The sequence below is a fragment of the Carlito syrichta genome, unplaced genomic scaffold (assembly GCF_000164805.1).
Source record: "Carlito syrichta isolate Samal-C Ts95f unplaced genomic scaffold, Tarsius_syrichta-2.0.1 Scaffold123802, whole genome shotgun sequence".
Classification (NCBI taxonomy): domain Eukaryota; kingdom Metazoa; phylum Chordata; class Mammalia; order Primates; family Tarsiidae; genus Carlito; species Carlito syrichta.
In genome coordinates this window covers 53,024-64,933 of record NW_007067898.1, presented here as the reverse complement: position 1 = coordinate 64,933, position 11,910 = coordinate 53,024, and the positions used below count along the sequence as shown (strand labels likewise).

General features: G+C 50.7%; 1 protein-coding gene across 3 annotated transcripts in view; it reads right to left on the bottom strand.

The window, feature by feature from the left end:
• Positions 1 to 11,910, bottom strand: part of ECSIT (ECSIT signalling integrator) — a 19,935-nt gene that overhangs the window by 3,291 nt on the left and 4,734 nt on the right. For 2 of the 3 annotated variants that reach the window (XM_008048511.2, XM_021707758.1), the window contains exons 2-4: positions 8,531 to 8,646; positions 4,281 to 4,698; positions 3,070 to 3,293 (exon numbers count right to left, since the gene is read on the bottom strand). In XM_008048511.2, the coding sequence (XP_008046702.1) occupies positions 3,070 to 3,293; positions 4,281 to 4,698; positions 8,531 to 8,638 (750 nt within the window). In that variant the 5' untranslated portion in view covers positions 8,639 to 8,646. The remainder of the gene's footprint in view (positions 1 to 3,069; positions 3,294 to 4,280; positions 4,699 to 8,530; positions 8,647 to 11,910) is intronic. The other variant, XM_021707759.1, reaches the window with a different exon arrangement.

Below are 11,910 nucleotides of genomic sequence, written 5' to 3'. Positions count from 1 at the left end.
TCTTTTTAAGAGACTAGTTTTTGGCCAGGCTCGGTGGCTCAGCCTGTAATCCCAGCTTTTTGGGAGGCTGAGGCGAGTGGATTGCTTGAGCCCACAGGTTCGAGACCAGTCAGGCAATTTGGCGGAGATCTTGTCTCTACAACAGATAAAAAATTAGCTAGGCATGGTAGCATGCGCCTGTAGTTCCAGCTATTTGGAAGGCTGAGGCAGAAGGACCACCAGAGCCCAGCAGGTTGACACTGGGATGGCTATGAGTGTGCCACTGCATTCCAGCTAGGTGACAGAATGAGACTCCAACTCAGAAAAAAAAGAAAGAAAGAATAAAACCAATTTTTAGCTCAGGAACTTGTAAAATGGAAACATCTGCCAGGTCTCCTGCAAAAGACGATGTGGTCAGGAAAAGACCACCCCTTCCCTTCTCTCCTCCCATCAGGAGCTCAGAGATGTCACTCTCCAAAGTGGCGGTTACCTGGGCCCTCCCTCTTTAGCATAGCAATCACTGTGAAGGTTTATCAGGTCTACTGTAAAGAACAAAAGTTCGGTTCGCCCATGCCAGCTCTGGCATGTATCCCCTTCTTTTCTCTCTTCTTTCTCTAATAATTTTTTTTTTGAGTTGCAGCCTCACTCTATTGCCCAGGCAGGAGTGCAGTGGCATGCTCATGGCCACCACAGCCTCCACTGGGCTCAGGCCATTCTTCTGCCTCAGCCTTCCAAGTAGCTGGAACTACAGGGGTGGACCACCACGCCCAGCTAATGTTTTTCTTATTTATTGTAGAGACGAGGTCTCACCAAGTTGGCCCAGGCTGGTCTCGAATTCCTGGGCCCAGGTGATCCTCCCGCCTCTGCCTCCCAAAGTGCTGGAATGACAGATATGAGCCACCGCACCTAACTCAAACTTTATTTGAAATTTTGCTGGCCACTCTGAGATTCATTTTAGAAATGAGTCAAAAGAATCCATGGGTTTTGTGTAGCACCCCACCTGGCATCATTGGGATTATAAGTGTGAGCTATCGTGACAGGCTATTTGGCTTTTTCATGCACTGCTTTGCAAAATGAAGAAATGAACTAAAACCACTCTTCCTCTATGATCTACTATCACATTTAAGGCCAATTCTCTGTCCTCTCCCACCTAGACACCACAGTCACCTCCCATGCCACCCTCTCAGTCCTCTCAATCTTCTCCCTAGCCAACATCCTCCACATGACCACCAGAGGGCGTTTCTTCAACCACAGATTCTTCTAGAAACATGACTCTGACCCTATCTCTCTTTTCCCACCAGCCAGCAGGTTCAACACTAATCCAACATCCTACCCCTGCACTTCACTCCGCAGCACACATTGCTCCCTCTGCCAGAATGCTCCGCTCTCCTACCTCCTCCAGGAAGCCCTCCCTGATACCTGCCCTGGGCTTCTCCATCTCAGTGGCTCTGCAGGAAGCTGTTATCTGGGGCTGGCCTCCAGACCAGATGACAAGTGCTGTGAGGGGCTCTCTCTGATCACCCATGCAGCCTAGTATGAGTGGGGTCTCCCAGGCAACTAGGGAAGGAAGTATCGCTCCACTTAGTCATTCAGCAAACCACTGCTGAGCATCAGTTTTGTGCCAGACCCTATGCCCAGCCTTGGGAGATATGGGGGAAACTGAGTCACAGTGAATAAGGAACCAAGCCAAGCACAGGAAATAGGAGGGTGCCTTGGCCAGGGTGGTCAGGAGGGACAACACGAGAAAGGAATGGTGGAGCTGAGATCTGAAAAACACAAAATCCCTGGGGAACAATGTTCCTGACAGAGGGAACAGCAAGTGCAAAGGCCTGCAGTGGGAACTGGCATAGAACACTCCAAGACAGAAGGGAAGGCAGACGCCTAGAATGCAGCGAATACGGGGCGAGGGATGGGAGCAGAGACCAGAGGCTGCTGTGGTCTGGAGGTTTATGGCCCCCAAATTCCTATCTTGAAACCTATCTCTTATGCAATAGGATTAAGAGGTGGGGCCTAGCGGGACATGGTGGTGCGTGCCTGTAGTTCCAGCTACTTGGAAGGCTGAGGTGGAAGGATTGCCTGAGCTCAGCAGGTCGAGGCTGGGGTGGCTGGGAGCATGCCACTGCCCCCCAGCCTGGGTGACAGAGTGAGACTCCAACTCAAAAAAAAAAGAGGTGGGGCCTTTGGGGGTTGATTAGGTCATGAGGGCTCTGCCCTTGTGAATGCAGTTAGTGCCCCTAAAAAGAGGCCAGACTGGGCTTGTTTGCCCTTCCTCCATGTGAGCACATAGTGAGAAGGCACTGTTTTTGAAGCAAAGAGCAGGCCGGCGCAGTGGCTCACACCTGTAATCCTAGCACTTTGGGAGGACAGAGATGGAAGGATCACTTGAGCCCAGGAGTTTGAGACCAGCCTGGGCAACATATTAAGATCTCATCTCTACAAAAAGATTTAAAAATTGGCCAGGAGCCGGGCTTGGTGGCTCAGCCTGTAATCCCGCGCCTTTGGGAGGCTGAGGTGAGTGGATTGCCTGAGCCCGTAGATTCAAGACCCACCTGGGCAACTTGGCGAGACCTCATCTCTACAAATCAAAAATTAGCCAGGCGTGGTAGCGCATGCCTGCAATTCCGGCTACTTGGAGGGCTGAGGCGGAAGGATCGCCGGAGCCCAGCAGGCAAGGCTGCGGGGGCCAGGAGCGGCCGCTGCACTCCAGTCTGGGCGACCGAGTGAGGCTCCGACTCAAAACAAAAAGGAAGGAAGAAAAGCAGAGGGCCCCTCACCAGACACTCAGTCTTGTGGCACCTTGATCTGAGACTTGCCGACCTTTACAGCTGTGAACGGTGAATCATACTTTTCTGTTGTTCACAAATCACCCCATCTGAGGTATTTTGTGGTAGCAGCCCAGACAGACTAACATAGAAGTCCCACCGTTCTAAGCTGGACAGTCCATGGAAATCTACCACAGGACTCAGTCAGGGAACCACAGCTCGCTTCACACTTCATCAGTTACCCCACATGGGCGATAAGGAGCCTGCAGGAACAGAGGTGGAGGGAAGGCCCAGGGTGGCGGCCCACGGCATGGACAGCACCGGATACCTGGTAGACGGTGACTCTGGCGCTGAGGTCAGGCTCAATGTGCCGCAAGCCCAGCCTGGCCAGGTCCACAGGGTCCTGGGGCAGGTCCCGGGGCACAGGGAAGGGGTTGATGTTCTTGAAGCGTGAGAACCACAGCTTCATGCGCAGGAACTTGAGCATGGGGTAGCTTTTGCGTCCAAATATCTGAACCAGCAGGAACTCTGTCTCCTTGTTGGGCATCACCCCTGTGGGGGACAGATATAGGCAGAGCCTCAGGAAGGGAGAGAAGGGAAGAGGGGAGATGGAGAATACTGAAGTCAGCAGAGAGGGAGAAAAGAATCAGAATAATAAAGAATCAGAAAAATAGGCTGGGTGTGGTGGCTCACAACTGTAATCCCAGCACTTTGGGAGGGCGGAGGCGGGAGAATCACTTGAGCCCAGGAGTTCAAGACCAGTCTGGGCAACAGAACAAGACCTCGACTCTACAAAAAATGAAAGGAAGGAAGGGAAGACCAGACTGGGCAACATAGCAAGACCCCCATCTTAATTAAAAAAAAAAAAAAAAGCCGGGCTCGGTGGCTCAGCCTGTAATCCCAGCACATTGGGAGGCTGATGCAAGTGGTATGCCTGAGCCCAGGGGTTCAAGACAGCCCAGGCACTTGGCGAGACCTTGTCTCTACAATAGATAAAAAATTAGCTGGGCAAGGTAGCGCGTGTCTGTAATTCTGGCTACTTGGAAGGCTGAGGCGGAAGGATAGCCAGAGCCCAGCAGGTCGATGCTGGAGTGGCCGTGAGTGTGCCATAGCACTCCAGTGTGGGCGACAGTGTGTGACTCCAACTCAAAAAAAAAAAGCAAGGCACAGTAACTCATGCCTATAATCTCCACACTTTGGGAGGATGAGGTGAGAGGATTGCCTGAGTTCAAGACCAGCCTGGGCAACTTGGTGAGACCTAATCTCTACAATAAATCAAAAAATTAGCCAGGCATGGTGGTGCATGCCTGTATTCCCTGCTACTTGGAAGGATGAGTTGGAAAGATCACCTGAGCCCAGCAGGTCGAGACTGCAATGTGGCCATGAGCATGCTAATGCATTCCAGTGAGACTCCAACGCAAAAAATTTAATTAACTAAATTAAAAAGTAAAAGAAAAATCAAAGGGAAGCAAGAAATAGACGACAGAGGGGCATGGAGAGGACAAGGCAAGGGATAGGGGCTGCCAGCTGGCACCTCACCATGGTTTTCCATCTGCTCAAGGACAGCAACCCCACATTCCTGCTGCCGTGGGTAGTGGATGAAAATACGCTGGATGATGTTGCGAGGCCGGAAGACCTCCTTGGGGAAGACGTCGAGCAGCAGGTTGTACACCGCCAGGTCGCGCTCCACGCCATACTCCCGCATCTTGCGCAGAGCCAGGTAAATGAAGTCCACGTGGCCCCGCTTGTGCACATTGTACTGCCCAAAGCTCTGCACGGCCTGCACGAAGCTCGCCTTGTCCCGCTCCCCACCAGGCGCCTGCTTGAACAGTTCCTCGTGGGGCGCCAGGGCCCTGATGGGTCTACGCTGGGGCTCAGGAGGGCCTGGAACCAGCGACAGTTCGGTGTTGTGGGCGGCTGAGCTGCAGTGGAGGTCCCGTGGGGGGTGGGAAGGCACCTAGGGAAATAGGACCACTGCTGGCATCTGGCACTTCCCAGGGCTTCGGTGGGGCTCCTGGCTTGCTCTTCCCTGAGAGAGGTTCCAGTGGCCTCCCTGGGGCCTCTGAGGGGAGGGGTTACATACACCAAATCTGACAGCATTACAAAGTGTGATAAAACACAATGCTGGTGTGGCAGGGAGGAAACAGGCACTCTGAGGCATTGGGGAGCATTGGTAAAACCACCATAAAGGCAATTTGGTAATATTCAACATCATGACAAACACCTTTTAAAAAAAGAGGGCCAGGCGCAGTGGCTCACACCTAATCCCGGCACTTTGGGAGGCCGAGGTGAGAGGATTGCCTGAGCCCACGGGTGTGAGACCAGCCTGGATAACCTGGTGAGACCTCATCTCTACAATAAACCAAAAAATTAGCCGGGCGTGGTGGCACATGCCTGTAGTTCCAGCTACTCAGAAGGCTGAGGCAGAAGAATCGCCTGAGCCCAGGTCGAGGCTGTGGTGGTTGTGAGCGTGCCACTGCACTTCCGCCTGGGCACAGAGTGAGACTCCAGCTCAAAAATAAATAAATAAGTAAATAATAAAAAGAGAGACAGGGTCTTGCTATGTTGCCCAGGCTGCATGGCAGTGGCTATTCACAAGCATGATTTCATCACTGATCAGCATGGGACTTCTGACCTCCTCTATTTCTGACCTGGGCCAGTTCACCCATCATCCTTAGGCAACCTGGTGCCCCCCACCTTTCCAGGGACATCACCATATTGATGCCGAGCTTACTGGGGACACCCTATTGGCATAACGTACCACAGCCCAGAACTCCCTGGGTTCAAGGGATACTCCTGCCTCATCTTCCAAGTAACTGCAAACACAGGCACGTACCACCGTGCCTAGCTAATTTATTTTTATTTTTTTATAGAGATAGGATCTCATTATGTTGCCCAAGCAGGCCTTGAACTACTGGCCAGCCTCAAGTGATCCTCCCACCTCAGCCTCCCAAAGTGCAAGATTACAGGCGTGACCACCATGCCTGGCCCCTTTAAATACAGTTTTTTTTTTTTTTTTGAGTTGAGGTCTCACTCCTTCACTCAGGCTGGAGTGCAGTGACACCCACGCTTACGGACACCCTAGCGTTGACCTATTGGGCTCTGGCGATCCTTTCGCCTCAGCCTTCCAAGTAGCTGGAACTACAGACACACACTACCATGCCCGGCTGTTTTTTTGTTGAGTCGGAGTCTCTGTCGCTCAGACTGGAGTGCAGTGGCCACTCCCAGCCACCGCAGCCTTGACCTGCTGGGCTCCGGGGATCCTTCCACCTCAGCCTTCCAAGTAGCCATAACTACAGGCATGCACTACCAAGCCCGGCTGATTTTTTTGATTTACTGTAGAGATGAGGTCTCGCTGCCCAGGTGGGTCTCGAACCTGTGGGTTCAGGCAATCCACTCACCTCAGCCTCCCAAAGGTGCGGGATTACAGACTGAGCCACCGAGCCCGGCTGTTTTTTATTTTATTGTAGAGACGAGGCCTTGCTAAGTTGTCCAGGCTGGTCTCGAACCCACGGGCTCAGGCAATCCACTTGCCTCAGCCTCCCAAAGTGCTGGGATTACAGGCTGAGCCACTGAGCCCAGCCAAAGTCTTTTTTTTTTAATTTAATTTTTTTTTTTTTGGGAGTAGGAGTCTCACTCTGTTGCCCAGTTGGAGTGCAGTGGCACACTCATGGCCACTGCAGCCTCGGCCCACTGGGCTCAGGTGATCCTTCCACCTCAGCCTTCTAAGTAGCTGGAACTACAGGCATGCGCCACCACGCCTGGTTAACGTGCTGCTGCACTCCAGCCTGGGTGATAGAGTTAGACTCCAACTCAAAAACAACAACTACAAAAAAAAAAATTGTTGACCCCTGCTCTAGCTGGTACAGTAACAAATTTCTTACTTTAATTACTTAATTAATTAATTAATTAAATTTTTTTTGAGTTGGAGTCTCACTCTGTCGCCCAGACTGGAGTGCAGTGGCCGCTCCCGGCCACCGCAGCCTCAACCTGCTGGGCTCCAGCAATCCTTCCTCCTCAGCTTTCCGAGTAGCCAGAATTACAGGCGTGCGCTACCACGCCCAGCTAATTTTTTGATTTATTGTAGAGATGAGGTCTCGCCTGCCCAGTGGGTCTCGAACCCGCGGGCTTAGGCAATTCACTCACCTCAGCCTCCCAAAGGCGCGGGATTACAGGCTTAGCCACCGAGCCCGGCTTCTTACTTTAATTTAAATGGAATGTTCTAGTTAGAATGGTTATACATAAGGTATCTTTAGAAATATATGGCTAATAAGCTGGGTACAATGGCCCACACCTGTAGTCCCAGATACTCGGGAGGCTGAGGTAGGAGGATCCCTTGAGCCCAGAAGTTTGAGACTGTGATGAGCTGTCATCATGCCACTGCACTGCAGCCTGCAACAGAGCAAGCCACCATCTCTAAAATAAATAAATAAACACATATATGTAACAAGAGCCATATTTACTGAAGAGCCTTCCGTTCCAGGTACCATTGAACAGTTTATAAGTGTGAGACTTCACAGCTGCCCTGTGAGAGCGTGCTCTGACTGTGCCTATTTTACAGGTGAGGAACTGAGGCCTGGAGAGATGAAGCAGGATGCACAGTGTCACACAGCTGCAAAGCTGCAGAGCTGAGATTGAAGTCAGTGTTCTCGGTCTCTCTGCCTCCCCCACAGCCATTCCATGTTTAGATAAGGTGATGGTGAAAAATTAAAAAGGTAAGCTGGGCACGGCGGCTCACACCTGGAATCCAGCACTTTGGGAGGTGGAGGCAAGAGGATTGCCTGAGTCCAGGAGTTCAAGACCAGCCTGGGCAACTTGGTGAGATTCGTCTCTAAAATAAACCAAGAAAAATTAGTTGGGCATGGTGGCACACACCTATAGGTCCACCTACCTGGAAGGCTGAGGCAGAAGGATCACCTGAACCCAGCAGGTCGAGGCTGTGGTGACCATGAGCATGCCACTGCACCTCAGCCAGGGTGACAGAGTGAGGCTCCAACTCAAAAAATATATATATAAAAAAGGTATTCATTTAGAATGAAAATTTTTTTTTTTGAGTTGGAGTCTCACTCTGTCGCCCAGGCTGGAGCGCAGGCACGCTCCCGGCCACCGCAGCCTCGACCTGCTGGCCTCCGGCGACCTTCTGCCTCAGCCTTCCAAGTACCTGGGATTACAGGTGCATGCTACCACACTCGGCTAATTTTTTGATGTATTGTAGAGAAGAGATCTTGCCAAGTTGCTTAGGTGGATCTCGAACCCGCGGGATCAGGCAATCCACTCACCTCGGCCTCCCAAAGTGCTGGGATTACAGGCATGAGCCATCGAGCCCAGAATTACCCTTTTTTTTTTTTTTTTGAGTTGGAATCTCACTCTGTCACCCAGGCTGGAATGCAGTGGCACACTCACGGCCACCCCAGTGTCAACCAGCTGGGCTCCGGCGATCCTTCTGCCTCAGCCTTCCGAGTAGCCGGAACTACAGGTATACACTACCATGCCTGGCTAATTTTTGATTTGCTGTAGAGACGAGGTCTTACCAGGTTGCCCAGGCTGGTCTCAAACCACCAGGGCTCAGGCAATCCACTCGCCTAGGTCTCCCGAAGTGCTGGGATTACAGGCTGAGCCACTGAGCCCAGGCATTAGCAACTCTTAAAGGAAAGGAGGGACCTAAAATGGGCACAGACAGGCCAACTCAGACCCGCCAGAGCTAGCTTCACTGTCTGGACTCCAAAGGGGCTGGGAGCAAATCCAGGCTTCCCTCCCCCTGCCCCAAAGACTGCCCAGCTGGTGCTTACCTGAGAGCTGGGGGCTCCTGTGAGGGCGGCCCTGCAGATGCCCCCCCAGCCCCGAGGGAGGCTTCGGGCCTGCAGGATGGCCTGGACCCAGCTCATGCCTCTTGTCATACAAGTACCTGGCCAAGAGAGAAGATTCCGCATTAGCCCGGCACCCCATCCGCTAATGGAGGCAAGACCCCCACAGGGCAGAGGGCACACTCCAGGCTGCGTGGCTAAATCACGGGCCTCAGTGGTTTCCTTACTCACAAGACAGGCTTAGATGACTGTGAACTTCAAGGGTCTCTCTTTTTTTTTTTTTTGAGTCAGGGTCTTACTCTATCACCCGGGCTGGAGTGCAGCACACATTCATGGCTCACCACAGCCTCAATCTCCTGGGCTCAGGCAATCCTTCTGTCTCAGGATCCTGAGTAGCTGGGACTACAGGTGTGTGCCACCACATCTGGCTAATTATTTGAATTTTTTTTTTCCAGTAGAGAGGAAGTCTTGCTATGTTGCCCAGGCTAGTTTTGAACTCCTGGGCTCAAGCAGTCCTTTCACCTTGGCCTCCCAAAGTGCTGGGATTATAGGTGTGAGACACTGCGCCCAACTTGTATTTTTAAAAAATTTATTCACATACCACACGGCTCACTTCTTTAAAGTATAAAATGCTCATATTGGGTGCAGTGGATCACGCCTATAATTCCAGCACTATGGGAGGCCAAGGTGAGAGGATTGCCTGAGCCCAGGGGTTCACGACTACCTTGGGGAACTTGGTAAGACCTTGTCTCTACAATAAATCAAAAAAATTAGCCAGGCTTGGTGGTGTGCACCTGTAGGTCCGGCCTCTTGGAAGGCTAAGGTGGAAGAATCGTCTGAGCCCAGCAGGTTGAGGCTGTGGTGGTCATGAGTGTGACACTGCACTCCAGCCTAGGCAACAGAGTGAGACTCCAACTTAAAAATAAAAATATGAGGTGAGTGGATTGCCTGAGCCTGCGGGTTCGTGACCTGCCTGGGCAACTTGGTGAGACCTCATCTCTACAATAAATAAAAAATTAGCCGGGCGTGGTAGTGTGCGCCTGTAGTTCCCTACTTGGAAGGGTGAGGCGGAAGGATCGCCGGAGCCCAGCAGGTCGAGGCTGCAGTGGCCGGGAGCGGCCACTGCACTCCAGTCTGGGCGACAGAGTGAGACTCCAACTCAAAAAAATAAATAAATAAAAATAAAGTATAAAATTCTCACACAAAAGGACAAATACTGCATGTTTTCACTTATAAGTAGGAGCTAAATGGCACGCACACATGGACATCAAGGGTGAAATGATGGATGGTGGAGACTTGGAAGGAAAAGGGTGGAGGGTAGATGATGAGAAATTACTTAACGGCTACAATGTATGTTATTCGGGTGATGGACTCCCTAAAAGCCCTGACTTCACCACTACACAATACATCCATGCAACAAAATTACACTTGCACTGCATAAATTTATACAAATAAAGTGTAAAATTCAACGTGGCTCATACATGTAATCCCAGCATTTTGGGAGGCCAAGGCAGGAGGATCACTTGAGGCCAGGAGTTCAAGACCAGCTTAGTCAACATAACAAGACCTCATCTTAATTTTTTTTTTTTTTTTTGGCATCTCACTCTGTTGCCCAGGCTAGAGTGCAGTGGCATGCTCCTGGGCATCCCAGCGTCGACCTGCTGGGATCCAGCAATCCTTCCACCTCAGCCTTCCAAGTAGCTAGAACTACAGGCGTGCGCTATCACACCTGGCTAATTTTTTGATTTACTGTAGAGACGAGGTCTCACCAAGTTGCCCAGGCTGATCTCGAACTCATGGGCTCAGTCAATCTACTTGCCTCGGCCTCCCAGAGTGCTGGGATATACAGGCTGAGCCACCGAGCCCGGCCTCATCTTAATTTTAAAAAAGAAAGAGGCTGGGCACAGTGGCTCAAGCCTGTAATCTCAGTACTTTGGGAGGCAGAGGCAAGAGAATTACCTCAGCTCAGGGGTTCAAGACCAGCCTGAGCAACATGCGAGACCTTATCTCTACAATAAATCAAAAAATTAGCCGGGCATGGTAGCACATGCCTGTGGTTCCAGCTACTTGGAAGGCTGAGGCAGAAGGATCACCTGAGCCCAGCAGGTTAAGGCTGCGGTGGCTGTGAGCGTGCCACTGCACTCCAGCTTGGGTGACAGAGTGAGACTCAACTAAAAAAAAAAAAGAAAGAAACCCTGAACCTATTAGCAGTCTCTTTCCATTTCCACGTATGCCAACCCCAGGCAACCACTTAACTACTGTCTCTTTTTTCTTTTTTTTTTGAGTTGGGAGTCTCACTCTGTCGCCCAGGTTGGAGTGCAGTGGCACACCCACGGCCACTCCAGCGTTGACAGGCTGGGGCTCCAGTGATCCTTCCACCTCAGCCTTCCAAGTAGCCGGAGCTACAGACACATGCTACCATGCCTGGCTAATTTTTTTTTTTTTAAGTAGAACTTATTGAGAGTACAGAAAAGCTCCCAGAGTGGGAGAGGACCCGAGGGGGTTGCCTCCCCCCCTTTTTTTAATTGTAGAGAAGAGGTATTGCCAAGTTGCCTGGGTTGGTCTCAAACCTATGAACGCAGGCAATCCACTCGCCTCAGCCTCCCACAGTGCTGGGATTACAGGCTGAGTCACTGAGCCCGGCTAAACTACTGTCTCTACAGATCTGCAGGCTTGGGCATTTCATAGAAATGGAGTCATAAGCTAGGTCTTTCTTTCACTTGACATGTTTTCAAGGTTCATGCACATTGCAGTATGTTCTCAGAACTTCATTAATTTTAATTGTGAAGAAAATTTCATTGGGGGGAATGGAATATAACTGTTTTGTATTGATATGTAACCATGTTTTATTTATCTGTTCATCAATTGATAGACATTTGGGGCTGTTCCCCCAATGTTTCTGTGATAACTATTGGGGCCACGAACATACGTGCAGAAGTTTGGGCATGAACACATTTACACTTCTCCTGGGTCTACACCTAGGAGCTGAATGGCTGGGACATATGATAACTATACGCTTAGCATTTTGAGGAAGGGTCAAACTGTTTTCCAGGATGGCTGCACCATTTTATATTCCCACCAGCAATGTACAGTTGACCCTTGCACAATATGGGTTTGAACCGCAGAGGTCTCCTGATACACAGATTTTTTTTTCAAGAAGTTACATGAGGTGTGCTTGCCTCTCCAGCCTCCCCTTCCTCCTCTGTCTTTGCCACCCTGAGAAAGCAAGACCAAGCCCCTTCTCTTCCTTCTTCTCCTCCTACTCAATGTGAAAATGACAAGGATGAAGACCTTTATGATGAGTCACTTCCACTTAATGAATAGTAAATATATATATATATATATATATATATTTTTTTTTTTTG